General features: G+C 34.1%; 2 protein-coding genes across 2 annotated transcripts; one reads left to right on the forward strand and one right to left on the reverse strand.

The window, feature by feature from the left end:
- The first annotated feature begins 11109 nt into the window (after window positions 1-11109).
- On the forward strand, window positions 11110-14994 carry LOC127119740 (ubiquitin carboxyl-terminal hydrolase 20). The gene is made up of 8 exons (XM_051050048.1): window positions 11110-11841; window positions 12046-12160; window positions 12338-12445; window positions 12675-12841; window positions 12942-13271; window positions 13347-13469; window positions 13771-14338; window positions 14424-14994. The coding sequence occupies exons 1-8, from the start codon at window positions 11518-11520 to the stop codon at window positions 14744-14746; spliced, it is 2058 nt and encodes a 685-aa protein (XP_050906005.1). The 5' UTR covers window positions 11110-11517; the 3' UTR covers window positions 14747-14994.
- A 1085-nt stretch (window positions 14995-16079) lies between these two features.
- Window positions 16080-18092, reverse strand: LOC127123447 (uncharacterized). The gene has a single exon (XM_051053666.1). The coding sequence runs from the start codon at window positions 18090-18092 to the stop codon at window positions 16080-16082; it is 2013 nt and encodes a 670-aa protein (XP_050909623.1).
- Window positions 18093-18622: the final 530 nt, after the last annotated feature.

The raw sequence follows: 18622 nt of genomic DNA on the forward strand, positions 1-18622 counted from the left end.
ATTTTATTTTTTCCACTTTTATCAAAAAAAAAATTAAACAATATACTAGAACTTATTAAATGAGTTATATAAACTTCACCTCTCCTGATAAACTTAACCTCCTCAAAGTTCTGTTACATAAACTTCACCTCTCCTGATAAAATTCGAGAAATCGCCTAACCATTCCTCGTCGCTCCCACGAATAACACCACCACAGCCAATAACACCATTTTGACAAGCACCGTCTACATTCAAACACACCCATCCCTCCTTTGGAGGCTTCCAACCTACATTCACCCTATGCTCTTGGATGAGACCACCAATGTTCATTGACTTATCTGTCAAACTATAAGAAACCAATCCGATCCACTAAGTTGTCTCGTGAAATTCTCCTCAAACTTCTTCTTATTCCTCCAGCTCTAAGCCATGTGACAAGCTATTTCCCAAAAACTATTCCATTCTCCCACATCCATCGTGTTGTCTTTCCTTAACATATTCATATAAATCCATTTTTGAGATTGCAAGTGAAAAAATGGTAGTGGATTCGACAGTTCACAATGTTATTTCAAAACTAATGCATGACTGAACAATCATCAAGAACATGCAAGGTTGTTTCTTAGAACTTGTGGCAAAAATCCCACCTATATAATCCTAACCCCATACGATTCCTTCAGCTATATCTTAAAAGTCACCATTGCTTAAAAATACAAACAAATGCTCTCACTCTTTCTAGCACCTTCAATTTCCGGATGCTCTTCCAAATCCTATCCTCCCCTTCACTGCTAAAGTCACACAGTAAATGGTACATACCGGAAATTGAGAATCTGCCATCAATATCATCCTTATAGACATGAATATCATAACCATTACTCTCATTTGACGGAAAAATAGCAACAATTTTATTCAAAATTATGCCAGACAACCATGCATGGATAAGTTGCCAATGCCATTCCCCATCCTTCACAATATCAACCAACTTATTACCTTGCATGTGGTCTGGAATTTGTATGTTACAATCCCTCAATTGCAATCCATTTTCTATCCACGCATCATTTAGAAAGTTAATAGTTTCACCATCCCCAATAGTCTACCTGTTATACTTATCCAACTGGGGCCAAAGTTTTACAATATTCTTCCGTAAATGAGAGTCATTTGGCTCGACAATAACATGTCCTGCGTCTGCATGCAAAATATACTTTCCCATAAAAACTCTACTCTACAAGTCCTAACAACCAGTTTGGAGCTTTCTACCAAGTTTTAAGATGCAAGCTTGGTTCATTTCACGAGGTCTTCTAAGCCCTAATCCACCACTCACTTGAGGTCTAGTAACCATTTATCATCCTACCGCATGATGCCTTTGTTTTTGTTCTGTGTCACCCCACATGAAACTATGCTAAATCTTACTTATTTCATCGAATCACGCTTTAGGGATCACAACTGACACCATGGAATAAACAGGTATTGCTTCTAGCACACTTTTTGGCAATGTCACACAACCCTTAAAATATAACTGGTTAGCTTTCCAATGGATCAGCTTCCCATTAACCTTTATTGGGGGATTTTTTTACTAGGGAGCATTGAACATTGTGAGGCTACTTATTTTAGAGTAACACCTTTGTGAGAGATACACCGCATATTCACCCAAAACCTTAAGGCTACTTATTTTAAAGCAACACCTTTGTGAGAGACACACTATATATTCACCCAAAACCTTAAGGTGATAGGTGGGTGGGTTCTATTATCCACACTACTTACACTTGATATATTTTATACTGCACATAACATTTCTTATTCACCAAGTAAGCCAATCCCTATCCCCTCAAGTGAAAGCTCTTCTTACTTCCACAAACTCTTGTACCGCACATAACGTTTCTTATTCACCGAGCTATCAAGTGAAAACTCATTTTACTTCCACAAACTCTTGTACCACACATAACATTGTGAAACTACATATTCACCTAAAACCTTAAGGTGATAGGTGAGTGGATTCTCTCACTTATATATGCTCAAGTCTCCACATTTTCAACCAATGTGGGACTGTTATCCACACTCTTCACACTTGATACATTCTCAACAACCTACACAATCACATAGTCAAAATATTTCCTCTTGGGTGGTGTCACTGTTAAGGGAACTCCCAAATATCAACCAAGGGAGTTTGTTTCTCTAAAACTAGACAATTGTCACTACGCCAAAAACTGGAATAGACAGCGCACCTTAGAGGGCGCTTTATTACAAAAGTGCTCTCTAAAGTGAAGCGAAAAAATAAGGAGCAATAGACAGCACACTTTATAGGGCGCTTTTGTAATAAAGCGCCCTCTAAGGTGAAGCGAAAAAATAAGGAGGAGATAGAGGGACAACAATACATGGCGCTTTTTAGAAAGCGCCCTCTAAGGTTACCCTTAGAGGGCGCTTTTAATAAAGCGCTGTTATAAGTCCATGTGCATTTCCAGCTTATAAAGCGCTTCTGGAAAGCCTTAGAGAGCGCTTCCATAAGCTCCCTCTTAGGCCCCCTTTAGAGGGCGCTTTTTTAATAAAGCGCCCTCTAAGGTGAAGCGAAAAAATAAGGAGGAGATACCTTAGAGGGCGCTTTTAATAAAGCGCTGTTATAAGTCCATGTGCATTTCCAGCTTATAAAGCGCTTCTGGAAAGCCTTAGAGAGCGCTTCCATAAGCGCCCTCTTAGGCCCCCTTTAGAGGGCGCTTTTTTTTCACAAGTGCCCTCTAAGGTCCCCTTTAGTAAACATTAAAATTATAACATACTGCGCGTTTTGTTATTTCACTCTCTGTTATTTTCGTTCTTTTTCACGTTAGGGTTCTAAGGCGTTTTCCTTCCACCTCTGTTAGATCTACATTATTACTGCGCGTTTCATCCTTCTACCAATCAAAGGTACACGATGTTATTGTTACTGCGCGTTTCATCCTTACTATTGCTTTGTTTTAGCTTTGCCCAATTTCAGTTTTATGTTATTGTTTTACTATTGCTTTGTTTTAGCTGCGCGTTTACTATTGCTTTGTTTTAGCTTTGTTTTAGCGCATGCAATGGGACTACATTACCCAGTAGTTAGGGTTATACGACCTATGAACATCTGATTTTGTGTCAACACCAGTATCATTAGAAACCTAGGTCCGAATGTGTTTGAACTCTTCTGAAATTGTTTTTTATTTATTCTAATTAGTAATGGATAATACATGGATGTCTTCCAATCGATTGTCGAGAGAGTACGAGAATGGGGTATCAGAATTCGTTAAGTTTGCCGTTGCGCACGCCGAAGACCCCAGTAGAATGATATGTCCTTGCTTGGGTTGTTGTTATGGGAAACGGGTTGACGCAGTTCAGTTGACATCGCATCTAATGAGGCATGGAATTGATCGAAGTTATACATGTTAGAATTTGCATGGTGAGAAAAGTAACGAGAATGTTGAACCAGTTGACATCGTATTTTGGTGTTATCGAGCGCATTTGGGTGTTTGATTATGAGAAGTTTCAGATTCCTATATTTGGTTGCAAGTGGGTTGAAAATAATAACGGCATTCGAATGGATAAGTCAGGATTTTTGCAAGTGGATCTTAATAGGGTGGGATACAAAGATGAGTCTTTTATTCTAGCCTCTCAAGCTAGACAAGTGTTCTATGTCAATGATCCGAAAAGTACGAAATGGTCTATAGTTCTTTTTTCCAACAAAGTAATTGATGAAAACACTGGAGATCAAGGTGATATTGATGTTGAGATTGAATCGTTTACCAGAAATGATTAAGATGAGAATATTATATCAAATGATTCATATATTAGAAATGATCATAATGAGGGTATTTGGATCAATCCAACCGTCCGTGTTGTTAAGAGACATGTAGAACATATTCCAACCAAGAAAAGAAAGAGAACTTAGTGAAAAAGGTACAGGTCAAATGATTTTAATTGTGCTCTTTATTACAGGTAAAATGACTTTTATGATTTTAATTGTTTTTACATTTGTCATTTGATTTTAATTGTTTTCTTTATTACAGGTAAAATGGCTATTATGAAGTCAATCATTCGTGCAAGGGGCAAGGGATACTCGAAAGTATCAATTGATATTTGTTTAGATGGAGATGTTCCATTGTCGTCAAGCCTCATTCGCGTAGATGATGATGCTGGATATTTGAAAGTATCCCTCTATGACAATGGAACATGTCCATCTAAACAAATATCAATTCTATCTTCAAAAGATAAGAGACAAAAAATATAAGGGGATTACGCAGCAAATCGAGTCAGTTGCATAAAAAAAAAGGTATAAACACAATTATATGATATTTATGCATAGAAAATATTAATTCTTGATCTTATACATCACCTAACTAATTTTATGATATTTTAGGTTCATGCTATTGATATTGAACAAAAAGAGGTTGTTGCTAAGAAGACTGCTGCTAGCAAAAAAAACATACATCTCAGAGATGCTTTTGCTACTTAGTTTTATTTCTTTTTAAGTTATGAATTGGTTGTATATAGAATCTTTAGAAGTTAAACGACTATATATCAGTGGATTGTTGTATATGTATGGATTGTTGTATATAAGGCTTGTTGAATGCAATGTGTGAAAAAGGGCTTCAAATTATATAGTTTTGGGTGTACTGCTTCAATATACAGGTTGTCTAAAATAAATAAAAAGATATAGCGCTTTTTAAAAAAAAAAATTTAAATAACCACCCACTTTAGAGGACGCTTTTATTGGAAAGCGCCCTCTAAACCCTTAAATGTTTCCACTTTAGAGGGCGCTTTTTTTAAAAAGCGCCCTCTAAAGTGGCCCTTAAAGGGCTTAAAGAGCCACTTTAGACAGCGCTTTCACTAGGAAAAAAAGCGCTGTCTTTACCTATGCCAGCGCCAGATTAGAGGGCGCTTTAAAGCGCTGTTATAGGCCAAAAAAAGCGCCCTCTTTTCCCTTATTTGGCGTAGTGTGTATTAAAGTATCCTTCATTATTCAACTGGAATTTTCGGAGAAGAAAATACTTGTCTTGTCGTGGCTTACCTCTCTGGATATCTACAGAAACTGTTCAAAATCTCCATTACGCATTTCATATGCTCTATATTGGTTTCTCCTAACAAAACCAAATCATCTACAAACATAAGATGTTAAACTACCGGGTCATTCCTTCCAGCTTTAGGTGCCTTCCAATTCCCTTCAATAACCGTCTGACTGGTTAAATGGGAAAGCTTATCCATGCACATTACAAACAGAAATGGAGATACCGAATCTCCTTGACGAATTCCTATTTTTTCTCCTCTAGCTCCATTCCATTTTATATTGGTCTCAAGCACTAGAAACTGCATGCATGATGATGTTAACCATTGTTTTCGGTAGATCAATTTTTGTCAACACTTGCCATATAAAATCCCAGTTTAACTTATCATAAGCTTTAGATAAGTCTACTTTAATGGCAAACTAACCTTTGCTACCCTTCTTATTTGTCATGCTATGAATCATTTCTTGCGCAACAATTATGTTTTCATGAATATTCCTCCCTGACACGAAACCAATTTGAAAAGGAGATATGATCTCTAGGATGCAGTTTTTTAATCTTTCCACCACCACCTTACTAAACATTTTGCAGATAGTGTTACGCAATAAAAATAGGTCGAAATTGGCTAATATATTCTGGGTTTTGGACTTTCGGAATAAGGCCTATATCAGTTTGTTTCACTTCAGCTATCATACTTGGTTTACTCTACACTTCTCTTACAAACTTACAAACTTGAGGATGCCATCCAATTCATGCTGCAAATTTAGTTCAAGCTTCACGAGGTCGCGAGTCCTCACTCCATAATGCAACCTCCTTTGAATGCCTCCAATTCTGCCCACAAGGTTCTTTTTTGCTTCTCTAACTTGATCAAAGCTTTGGAACTTCCACTTAACAATACCCGCTTTCACCTCACAAAGATTATGCCATATTGTGTTTTATTTTCCCCATGTTGTATCCAACATTTTGAAATAACTATTATCCAAAAGCCAAGCACTCTCAAAACGAAACAATTTTGGTGCCTTTACATGATTACCATCGAAAGAGCAAATCAACAAAGGGTGATGGTCTGCGCAACTTAATATTGGAAGGATTTTCATAAAACCATCAAGAAACTCAAGCCTCCAACTGTCATTGCATAACACTCTATCAAGCCTCTCAAGAATCTGTTGGCCACCATGATATAAAGGACCTCTTAAAGTGTACTACTCCAACCTGATTTATAAGCGAAAAAAATACATTTTTCACGTTTATTAAGAATGATAGTTAAGTGTATTTAATTTTCTTGATTTCATGTAAAAGATATAATACAATCACTAACATACCCTTAATTAAATTTTCATTCATAACATTATAAAGTAATTAATGCAGGGATAATGTTGGGATAAAAACATTAAATGCAATTAGATTTGTTGACATTTGCTTATATTTAAGGCCATTTTTTTTAAACTTTTGCTTATAAATAAGGCAGGAGGAAGTACTTAGATCCTACAAAGCCAATGTCCAGAAGTTGACAAGCTCCATTCTTTCTTTGAATCTGTTGCATTTGAGCATACTAGCCGACACACCCCATCTCTTCATCTTGGCTCATGATATCTTTAAAGTCGCCCGTTAGTATCCAAGGCTCATCCATATTATGCGTTCTATTTGTCATATCGTTCCATAAATCACGTCTTTTTCCTCATGTGGGCTAGCATAAATGGTCATGAAGTATCAAGCGCGCCCCATTGTATAATTTACCTTTAAGTGTAAATATTGAAATTCTTTTGCAACCTCATATACACTGATATTTTGATCCTTCCAAACCGCAATAATGCCTCCAGCAAATCCATAGTAATTTGTTGTAGTGAAGCCATCATATCCCAATGATTGGAACGTTTTTCGCAATCTATTTGGTGACATCTTGTCTCCATGACAACCAACACAATCGGTTTCCATATCTCCACATATTGCTTGCAATAACGATAAAAGCTCGAATTTGTCGTGCCTCGACAATTCCACACCATAATTTTATGTTGTATATTCATAGGTAACACACTATAAACATAGTAGCCCCAAGCAACATTACTTAAAACTCCCCAGAAGGAGTTTCTTTCACCACTTCCATATCTGAGTCGGATGCCTCTCCTTCCTCTTGCTCACCTCTGTGCATCTCCAGGAGTTCTTCTCCATGTCCTTCCTTTTTTTGGCATCCAAAGTATTTTCCATCTCTTGCAACAATTGTATATCAGGTGGCCTAGGTGCATTAGGTTGAATTACAATATTAGCCCTCAGACTATGACCAAAAGTTGGATCGCTCACTTTCAATCTTCCAATATCAGTTTTTGTTTGAACTTCTAATTGTAATTGATCTATTGTTTTTTATTAGAAATCTGAGTAAATGGGTATGGGTATAGACGGTGGTGGCTCTGAGCACAAGCACGGACTCGCGGGTCGGGAGCCCAACACACCATAATTTTATGGACACCAATTTTTTAAAACTATTTATACATATTAAGAGAGAATTTTCTATTATGAAAGTACTTGCTATAAATTTTTTTAAAAAAATATTGGCTAACAAAATTATAAAAACACTACAAAGTCAAAATTAATAAATGAGTGTAATTTCCCTTAAATAAAATATAGAGTAGAATAAAATCAATTAATTCTCATAAAATAAAATCAATTAATATATTCATAATTTTAGCAACTAAAAGTCTAATTGAGGCACTAAAATTAAAATAATGATACGAGGAATATGAATCATTGAAAAGTCAGATTTCTAACTTTTTATTAAGATTCAAAAGTTACGGAACTTTACCCTAGTTTATGAATCTGTGTTCTTTCTAATTTTCAAATCTCATATCTAATTACAATCTCTCAATCTCTCTAGAAAAACATAAGTGTTGACCGTCAATTCAATAAGAAAATTGGAAAAGCATAAGTGTTTATCATAAGTTTCAAACAATCAATGAATCAAAAAGTTATATAAATATAAGTTGATTCTATAAGATATTACTTTTCAAATTTATGTGTTCAAAGACTTTTGGAATAAATTAATCAAAATTTAAGTTGAAGGTTAAAAATCAACATCAGGTACTATTGTTTCATCCTTTTGATTGCTTAAAATGTTGCCTACAAAACAATTGTGTGGTCATCTAAAACAAAAAAGAAAGAACATGAATCAAGCGGTGCACACATGTCTTTCATGAATAAATAGAATTGACTTACAAATTAGATTTAAGAAAAATATAACAATTGATAAATATCTTCAAGAGCTTAAAAGAAATGAAAAAAGACATTTGAAGGATATCTTACTTATGATAGTTTATGTTACTAGATATCTAAATGAGCAAAAGTTAGCATTTCATAAAAAAAATAAGAGGATTAATATGGAAAACAATGAAAATTTTCTTTCTCTTGAAATGATTGCTGAATGAGATCCTGTCATGCAAAAACATTTTGAATGTATTAAGAATAATAAAATTCATTATCATTATCTTAGTCATAAGATTCAAAATGAATTGATTAACATGTTAGGTAATGAAATTCATTATCATAAAAATATTTTTGGATTCTTGTTTAGTATTGAAAGATTTAGATCATTATCGGATAAAGACTTGAAAACATGTTGTAAACATTTTGAAACTTGTTTGAAACATGACGGTTCTCTTGATGTTGATGGTGAAATTTTGTTTGAAGATTTGAAAGTTATTAGAGAAGTTTTAATAGTTGAATCAAAATTAAGCTATATGATATTGAGCTCTTTAAAAACTTTTAACTATTTTCCTAATGCATGCATAACTTATAGAAGAATATTGACTATTCCTATAAGTGTTGCATCTGCTGAAAGAAATTTTTATAAATTAAAATTATTAAAATCTTATTTTAGATTTACTATGTCACAAGATAGATTAAATAGTATTGCGTTGATTTCAATTTAAAATAATTTTTTGAAGAACTTTGATTATGAACGAATTATTAATGATTTTGTAAAAAAAAAATGCTAGGATGATATTTAAATAATTTAAAGATTTTGTCAATTTTTTTATAGGAAAAAATATCGGATCAAGAAGAAGAAGAAAAATAAGTTTATTTATAGTGGTTTATGTTAGGATGTAGTATAAACTTTGATTTAAAGATCCATACTTGTATTCTTTTTGCATATATAATGTCAAATGAAAATGTATTTTTTATCAATTTTTTTGTTATTCTTATATATTTATTGCTAAAAACAATTATAGGGGCACCACTCATTTGATTTGCCCAAGACACCCAAATTCAAAAAATCCGCCTTAGATATGGGTTAGGTACCCTGAAAATATGGATTAGGTATCCATACAGTACAAATACGAGTATAAATATTGGTGCCCACACGAAAATAAGTTTGGGTACATGGATCTTTTTAAACTGCAAATTTGGGAACAGATCCTATAGTATTATGTCCAAACTTTATCCATTGTCATCTCTAAAGATGGAGAAGACAAAGACTTTAATAAGTAGTCAATCCTGATACATTGAATTGTGTAAAAAAAAAAAATTGATCAGAGATTTTGTTGAAAACATTTATTATATTCCATAAAAAAAGTTTGTTTTATTTTTATAAAAACAATTAATCAACTTTTTTAACATTTTTATTTAAAATACTAAGGGCCTGTTTGATTGAGTTTTTATTTTTTGTTTTTAAAAATGATTTTATAAATCAATTTTAAAAAACTGTTTTAGAAAAAAATAATAAAATAAAATTTGTTTGATAGTTCTATTTTAAAAACCATTTTAAAATAAAAATCTAAGATACTTGTTTGGAGAATCTTAAAATCTAATATTTTAAACTTTATACTAAAATGTCTATAAAATAAATCAAAATTAAAATTTTATCAATGAAAAATATAAGTTAATTATGATTCTGGCTCCACTATTTTAAATAATAAAAATATTTTTTTTTGTATAAAGTAATAAAATGGCAATTTATTAATGGTTTGAACATTATATATATATATATATATATATATATATATATATATATATATATATATATATATATATATATATAATTGAATTAAAAAAACATATCAAACAAAATTAAGAAAAAATGCCATAGAATTTTTGATTGAGAAAATATTTAAAAATAAAAAGTTTAACATACTTATACAATAATGTCATTAAAAGTTACAGTATTTTTTTTCTTCATATTTTCAAAACACAAAATAGAAAAAAAAAACACTTAGGGCTCGTTTGATTGAGTTTTGATTTTCTATTTTTAAAAATGATTTTATAAATCAGTTTTAAAAAATTATTTTTAAAAAAACTAATGGAATAAAATCTGTTTGGTAGCTCTGTTTTTAAAAATCGTTTTAAAAATTTAAAAGTTAAAAACTTGTTTGGAGAAATTGTTTTTGGTTTCTAAAATCTAAAAATTGAAAATTTTATAGTTTTTAAAAACTATTTTATAAATCAATTTTAAAAGAGTTTTGAAGAAAAACAATAAAATAAAACATGTTTGATAATTCTACTTTTAAAAATCGTTTTAAAAAGTGTACCACTTTTCCTTGTTTTTTCCTCATCATAATTTCCAAAACTAAAAACCAAAAACCAAAACCTCTAAAACCTGTTTTAGTTTTTTAGTTTTTAAAACTCTCAATAGAGAATAGTTTTCAAAAACAATTTTATAAAATTAGACTACCAAACAAATTTTCTTATTTTCAAATTTTAAAAACTAAAAAACAGTTTTACAAAATCAAATCAAACATGCCCTTAAAAGGTGTTTCTATTTTTTAGTTTTTAAAAACAGAATACTAAAACAAATTTTAAAAACTGAACAACACAAAACTCTTGTCAAACAAGTTTTTAGTTTTGTAATTTTAAAAAACTAAAATACAGTTTTTAAAAATCAAATCAAACGGGCTCTAAATAATTTTTTTACCTTTTATTAATAATATAATAATTTATTCAAAATCTTCTCCACCAAGATAATTACAAATGTCATTTACCTTAAAAAGTTATAATCTAAAAGCCTAATCACCAATAATATTTCAAATACACTTAATTTCCCCATTTTTTAATAAAATAATGAATAAAAAATATTAAATGAAGCCCTTACATAAATCGTTCTTAGACACATTCATTAGTATCAAAGAAAACACTTAATAGTAGAAAACAAAAAACAGTGTCCATTAGAGAGGTTACAGAGAGAGAGAGAGATATTTGGAGAGAGAAAGAGAAAGAGCGCGCGTTGTCGTTTTCATTTTCTTGAGTTTTTATTTTGGTGCCAAATATTTTAGATTTTCCCTCTTCTTTCAAATTTTTTCTCTTCACTTTTAAACCTTTTCATCTTCCCTCTTCCTTTTCTTCTTCACAAAACCCTTTTTCGATACCAATTTCGCCACGTTTCTTTTCTTCTCATAATTTTAAATCTATATTTTCGCTCGAGAATCTCGCGTTTTCGAAGCTCTATGCTTCTCGTTCTCTGAATCAAGTCGTTTATTATTATTTTTTATAAAATTTATAGGGTATTTTTACCGTTGTTTTGAAACCCTAATTTGAAAGTTTGATTCAAAAATCAATGTCTTGTTCAAATTCTCTTTCAATGGCAAGTTCACTTTCTGAAACCCTTGACGGTGATGGACTGAGTCCTATGTTGACTGATCTTCACGGAGCTCCCGTTCAATATCCAGCCTCTTATGAAATAATCAACCGCAAATCGGCATCTGTTTGGTCGGAGGCGTTGGATCCTGGCTGTCAACCTCTGAATTCGGCGATGGCTTGTGATGTGCCGCTGGACGAATGGTTGCCAGAGGATCATCTCGATGATAGTTGGTTGTATGGTGATGAGCCCTCAAAGGATGAGCTTTATGCTTCTGATTCTAAAGCTGCACCGTGGATGATTGTACATGTTACTTTTGTTGTTTTTCTTTTATTTAGATTTGGCTTATTACTCATCGACACATATACAACACTGATACGGCAAACACTTTTAGAATAATTGAATGTAACTGTGTTTGTGCCGATCACTTAGACGTGTCCGACACCAGACATACCTGCATATGTTATGTGTTTTTGAATTTTTGTTGATGATCAATCTGTTTAACAGGGAGCTGGGCTTGCAAATCTTGGGAACACTTGCTTTCTCAACTCAATTACGCAATGCTTCACGCATACAGTGCCCCTAGTTGACGGTCTTCTTTCGTGCAGCCATTCTTCTGATGGTGGGTTGCCCTTGTCTGAATTTAATAGCATCATTCATTTTATAGAAGAATGTCATTATGCAATTGGGTTTTAAAATTCTGGGAGTTTAGATGTTATTAAGATTAATTTTCATGATTAAAACTTATGTGATATGTTATTTTCCCTGAAGATTTTAACCATTAGATTGGGAATTTCAGGTCATAATGGGTACTGTGTTTTTTGTGCTTTCCGCTGCCAGATGCAACATTCCTTGCAGTCTACTGGAACTGTTATCTCACCTGTGATACTTGTGGATAATTTGAGACGTATCCTTAATACCATATTCATTGATTTTTTGTTTTGTTTTGAATATCTTGCGGTAGGGCAGTGGCCAATCTCTTGAATGGAAGGACTAATAATTATGTAATTAATTAATTGGTAAAAATATGAAGTGATTGTTATATTATTGATTTGTGAAATAGAACCTTTAGTTAATACTGTAGGAGGTTAGTTTCATTTATACTTTTTGTGGTTGTGATCCATGACCTGTATCAGATTTTTCTTCTATGTTTACAAATCATCAACAAGAGGATGCACATGAATTTATGCAGTGTGCATTGGATAAGCTTGATTCATGTTTTTTAAGTTTGAAGAAGAATGATCCAAGTTTTGAGGGTGAGAATATTGTAAACAAAGTTTTTGGAGGAAGTCTAGTTAGCAAGGTATAATTGAGAAATACATTAGTAAATAATTGTCTGTCTCCCTTTGATTTAGAATGGTATGTTTGCTAATTGTTATATTTTCCTTGTATTTATGTTTCAGCTCCGATGTTGTACCTGTGGCCACTCTTCTGACACGAAGGAGCCATTGATTGACTTGAGTTTAGAAATAGAAAATGTAGATTCTCTGTCAAGTGCTTTAGAATCTTTCACTATGGTGGAAAACATTGATGAAAAGCTTAAATGTGAGGGCTGCAATGAAGAAGTTTCTATGGAGAAACAGCTTGTGTTGAATCAGACACCTTCTATTGCTGCATTCCATTTAAAGAGGTTCAAGACAGATGGGGTTTTTGTTGAAAAGATCGACAAGCATATTGATTTCCCATTGGAGTTGGACTTGCAGCCTTACACCATTTTGAATGAAATCAATAATGTGGGTTTTGATTTTATTTCCCCACTTACATTTCTCTTGTGAATTCCTTGTTTTGACTCATTTTTATGTTGACAGGTACCATTGAAATATGATCTATATGCAGTTGTTGTGCATATTGGATTTTCATCTAACTCGGGGCATTATTTCTGCTTTGTTCGCACTGCTCCAGACACATGGCATAAGTTGGATGATTCAAAGGTAGCATCTGCTAAACTTGTTCCACATAGAAGAGATTTAGTTGTTTTTACAAATATGTTTAATTATAAAGGTTACAGTGTTCTTCATGGTTCAGTATTTATATGTTGTTTCTTCAAGATTTTTCCCCAGGATCCCAGTCTTCCATAGCTTTAAATATTCACTTATTGTTTGTTGCAAGTTTCATATTCTGTTCATGGTTTGGTTTCCTTTGCATACATTTTGTGCTTATTTAATAATTGTATTGTCTAGTTGTCATTCTTTTATATTTTTATTTAACATGTAACATTTGGAAATTATTCAGGTTACTAAGGTATCACAAAACACTGTGCTGTCTCAGGAAGCATACATATTGTTTTACGCCCAACAGAATACTCCTTGGTTTTCTGAGTTTTTAGAATCTACAATTCCATCACTTGATTTGAGTAGGATGAATACATCTCCCAAGTCTGTTTTAGACATCAGTGATGGACAGGATAAGTCATTTCCAATTATAAATCAAAATGTCGAGATGAATGAGGCTGAGGACTCCAAAAAAAAATCTGAAAAGAAGTTTGATTATTCTCGTCGACAAAGTCATGAGTTGCTTAAAATTGATGATGTTATTGATGCTTCTCCTCGCGGTGAACAATTTCCTGCTGGGCCTTCAAATCAGAAAACTCTTACTGTGAAAGGATTGGAAGATATCAACTCCAAAGTTCAACCTTTGAATAGTGTCAGCTTGACTGGTACTGCAAAGGCTGGTGGGAGTTCATATGCTAATAACAGTGCTCATGATAAAAACAAATCTCATCATAATGTTATGGATTTCATAGAGAATGATATTTTCAATTCTATTACTCCTCCCGACACACCCCCTTCTCAGACTCCAGGTGATTGGATACACTTTTTCTGATAGTCTTTTCGCTTGTAACTTAATATTTACTTTGTTTGATAACCTTGAGTTACATTTGTCAGGTAAGAATTTCCAGATCTCACGCGAACATGTAAAGACAGAGAATCATGGGAGCAGTAGCAGTAAAAGATCATCATCAAATAAGTCAAATAAATCATCCGATAGTCCTGGAAAAAAAGCTGCCATCACTTATCTTAAGAAGATGCCTGGTTTAAGGAGAGGTGCATTTTTGGACCTAGTTAATGCTTGTCATAACAAAACTTCTCCAAAGAACAAGAGAAAAAACACCTCGTTGCCGTCTGACAAAGGAAACAACAGTGCTCGCAAGAAATCAAACCATGCTTCTGTTGGCGGCTACCCTGTGGCAGCCGGAATTTCACAATAAATAGTCTTTGGATTTAGGCATTTGGCTGTGTACTTAATTTTTTATAGTGAAAATACCTTTATCTGTGGTCTTTTTGCTAAAAAGTTATCAACAACACCTTCGCCAAATTGTATAGTCACAACACTAACATTGGTGATGAGAAAAAGTAACTGTGGACAAGGATGTACATAGAAAGATTTAAGGCATATTCCCAACTTCAAATAATGGTTAAATTTTTAATACTATAGTTTATCACAGAAAGATTTTTACTTGTTTGCATATTGGTACATAGGGATTGGTATTGACTTTTTAGAGGCCCATAACAAATAATAAAAATGAACCCCTAATAAAAATTATAATTTAAAAAAAAAAGAATATGTATTTGTCAAATAAATAGATATTATTGCACAGTATCGTTGACATTATGCGTAAGTATTTTCTCCTTTAACTTGAATATTGCGAAAACATTTTCATAAATATAAATAAATAGTATAAATAGTATAAGAATCAATTTTATCATAAATGAAATTTACTAATATGTTTAAATCCCTTTACTAGTTCATTCAGAAATCATCCATCTATCACTTATCTACCATTTGATGAATGATAAATTTATGTTTAATTTCCATTTTATAATTTATTTAATATAATATTTAGTATATGTTTTTCTTTTTTTAAACAAAATGAGATCCCTTAATTTGGAAATCCTGGATTAAGATCGTCTTGCCCTTACTCAAGACCGGTCCAGTTGGTATCCTTCCTTTAATGGAATTTAGTGTTTGAATTTCTAGTGAATATAATACCAATTAAATTGACATTAAAGATACTATCAAGATTGAACCTTGATTGTATCTTAGGGCAAGAAGTTTCTATGTAAAGATTCTTAAATAAATACAACATTTAAGACATCTGTTGCTAAGCAGCTCTTGATAATGTCGAGCGCTTTGTCTGTACTGCAGTCTGAGCAGTGAATGTGTGAGTTCTATAAAAGGAATTGATATGCCTACAATAAATCCCTTTCCCTGTTCATTCTTTTCTTGATAGTTAATACATTACTTACTATCAGTTGCACTTGAGTTACTTCTGAGCTATAGTTGTTTCTATATTCTTAAACTACTAAAGCATGTCAATCACAAACCTACTTCAATAAGAAATGCAAAGGCCCCAAAATTCAGCTCTACATTGTCGTAGTTAAAAACACAACTTCAGGAAAAATCAAACTAGCCAACATGATAGAAAGTTAAACCCATTTTAGCCCCCAGCTTTGAGCATTTCACGTACCATAGGTCTTGTATAATGATGCACCGATTTAACCATAAACCAATAAGAGTTCCACCCATTAATGTGTTATGGTTCAAATAACAGTAAAAGGTAAACAAAATAATTCATTGGAAAAGTATTGTGCCCCATATAATTCATCTAATAGCTCATCTACTGTAGGGATAGGAAAACTATCTTTCACAGTAATAGTGTTTAAAGCCCTATAATCCGTACAAAATCTCCAAGATCCATCCTTCTTTTTAACTAAGAGGACAGGAGAGGAAAAAGGGCTATTGCTAGGTTGGATGATGCCTTGGATCAACATCTCCAAAACCATGGATTCAATTTGAGACTTTTGACTATGAGGGTATCTATAGGGCCTTACCTTGACCGGATTGCTGCCTTGAACCAATGGAATAGCATGATCATGAAATCGGGCAGGTGGTAGACCTTGAGGCTCAGCAAAAACATCATGGAAACTATGCAGAATAGCAGTCAAGTCAGGGTGTAACCCTGTTGGATCAAAACCGGTGGCAGGATGTATTTCTTGGAACTGCAGAGTAAATGAAGCTTCAATTGCCTTCGTATTGTGAAGTCTCTTGATGTGGTGGAACTGAGCAGGGATTGGACCTTTGTGTTTCTCACCAAATAGAGTCACAAAAGTGTCTTTGACATAAAATTTGATAGACAAAGCATTATAGTCCGCTATGTGAGGACCGAGGGTCTTTAACCAAGGGGCGCCTAGAACCAAATCTGCTCCTGTGATAGGTAAGAGATACACTGGGATATGCAGGATATGTCCTTGAATATTGACAGGAAGCTCAGCTATGAATCCCAAAGTAGTCAGAGAATTGCCATTGCCCACCATGACTTTGAATTGTTCAGTGGATTGAATGGGTAGTTTGAGACAATGAGCAATGCGGGGCTGAATAAAGTTGTCAGAGCTGCCACTGTCCAATAACACACTGATACTAATGCCCTGCACGTGGCCCTGAAATCGTAAGGTACCAGCACCGTGAGAACCATTTAACGCGTTCATGGATAAGTGATGCTCAGACTCGTCAACAGAGCTGGGAGGTGGGGTGGGTGAATCAAAAGGTTCGGATGGCTGAGGGGGGTCGTCATCATCATCAATCTGAAGTAGCAAATAATGGCGATTGGGGCATTTATGTGTGATAGAGAACTTGTCGTCACAGTAATAGCATAAACCTTTTTCGCGGCGCAATTGCATTTCGGCGCGTGTGATGTTGCGAACTGGGTTGGATTTTGGTGGGTTGGTGGTGGCTTTTGGTGTGGGTGACGGCAGAAGTGGTGGTTGGGGGCCATTTCGAGGGTTAGGGTTTTGGGTTGGATAGTGATAAGGTTTATGGGTGGTCGCCGGTGGTGGTTTAGGTGGTGGTATGAAGTATTTGTCTTCAAAGAGTTTGGCAAGGGCAAAGGCACGTGATAGAGAAGTGGGGGTCTGAGCAATGACGTCTCGTTTGATTTCCGTTTTGAGTCCACTGATGAAACAGTCTAGTGTGGCATCCGGGCTTAGACCTTGGGCCCTGTTAGCTAAAACCGTGAAAGCAGAGTAATAATCTGCTACAGTAGTGGTTTGGGCCAATTTGAACAGTGCCGGTCTGGGTGATTCATACGGTGACGGCCCAAATTCCATCTCAAGGACACGCGTAAACATATTCCATGACTGAAACGGCTGATTTCGGGAAATCATTTGAAACCAGGGAACAACATCCTTCTCCATATGCACGGCGGCAATGGTAAGGCGGTGGTTGTCCGGTGTGGCATAATAATAAAAAAATTGTTCCGCCTTAAAAATCCAGTTTAAGACCTCAGATCCATCGAATCTTGGAAAATCAAGCTTGATATTACGCACCTGAAATGGTTGTGTCGCCGGTGTCGGCGTGGAGTTCTTTCCACCAGTGGATGACGTCGTATGAAGAGAACTCAACTGATTCTCAATCCTTTCCAAGCGAGCATGATCCAAATGGCGTTGCTGCATATACTCATTGTGACGCCGATCTGAATCCTCCATAAATTTTTGTAAAGTTTTGTGCATTTCTGCTATGGCATTCTCCATACTCTTCATGCGAGTGTTTTCAGCCATGGTGGAAGAGAATGAAAGCACCGGTTGTTATGGTTCAAATAACAGTAAAAGGTAAACAAAATAATTTGTGCTAAATTGTACTATATTCTCAAACAAGTATCTAGTACAATTTTTATCTTCTGAAATTTTAGAATTAACAATTGGAAAGGAAGATACAAGAAAATCTAACAACCATGGAAAGCTGCTAAATTCAGAGAGAGAAAGGACTAGGTTTTCATCCACTAAATTCCACACACTATCATTCCCAATCCTGCCACTATTTAACAGTCTGTACTGTATTTTCTGTTAGGAATTCTCTCTCTTGTGCCACGTCTTGGTTCCTGATAATTTGGATCATGTGACAAGTGTCCTTTTTCCACATGTGCATTAGTGATAGGAATATTCCTCTGGCCTTCTATCATAACATAATGTAAAAAGCTTTCCCATCCAACACAAACTGGGAACCCTTTCTCTCCACAAAACTCAATTCAACATCCTCCTCAGAACCCATCTTTACATCCCCAAATGACATGTATCAAAAGCACAACCGA

The sequence above is a fragment of the Lathyrus oleraceus genome, chromosome 2 (genome assembly GCF_024323335.1).
Source record: "Lathyrus oleraceus cultivar Zhongwan6 chromosome 2, CAAS_Psat_ZW6_1.0, whole genome shotgun sequence".
NCBI lineage: Eukaryota > Viridiplantae > Streptophyta > Magnoliopsida > Fabales > Fabaceae > Lathyrus > Lathyrus oleraceus.

Coding starts and splice junctions, on each gene's coding strand:
- LOC127119740 (XM_051050048.1), top strand. CDS start 11,518: ATGTCTTGTTCAAATTCTCTTTCAATGGCAAGTTCACTTTCTGAAACC. Junction 11,842..12,045: donor AAGCTGCACCGTGGATGATT/GTACATGTTACT, acceptor TCTGTTTAACAG/GGAGCTGGGCTTGCAAATCT. Junction 14,339..14,423: donor ACCCCCTTCTCAGACTCCAG/GTGATTGGATAC, acceptor TACATTTGTCAG/GTAAGAATTTCCAGATCTCA.
- LOC127123447 (XM_051053666.1), bottom strand. CDS start 18,092: ATGGCTGAAAACACTCGCATGAAGAGTATGGAGAATGCCATAGCAGAA.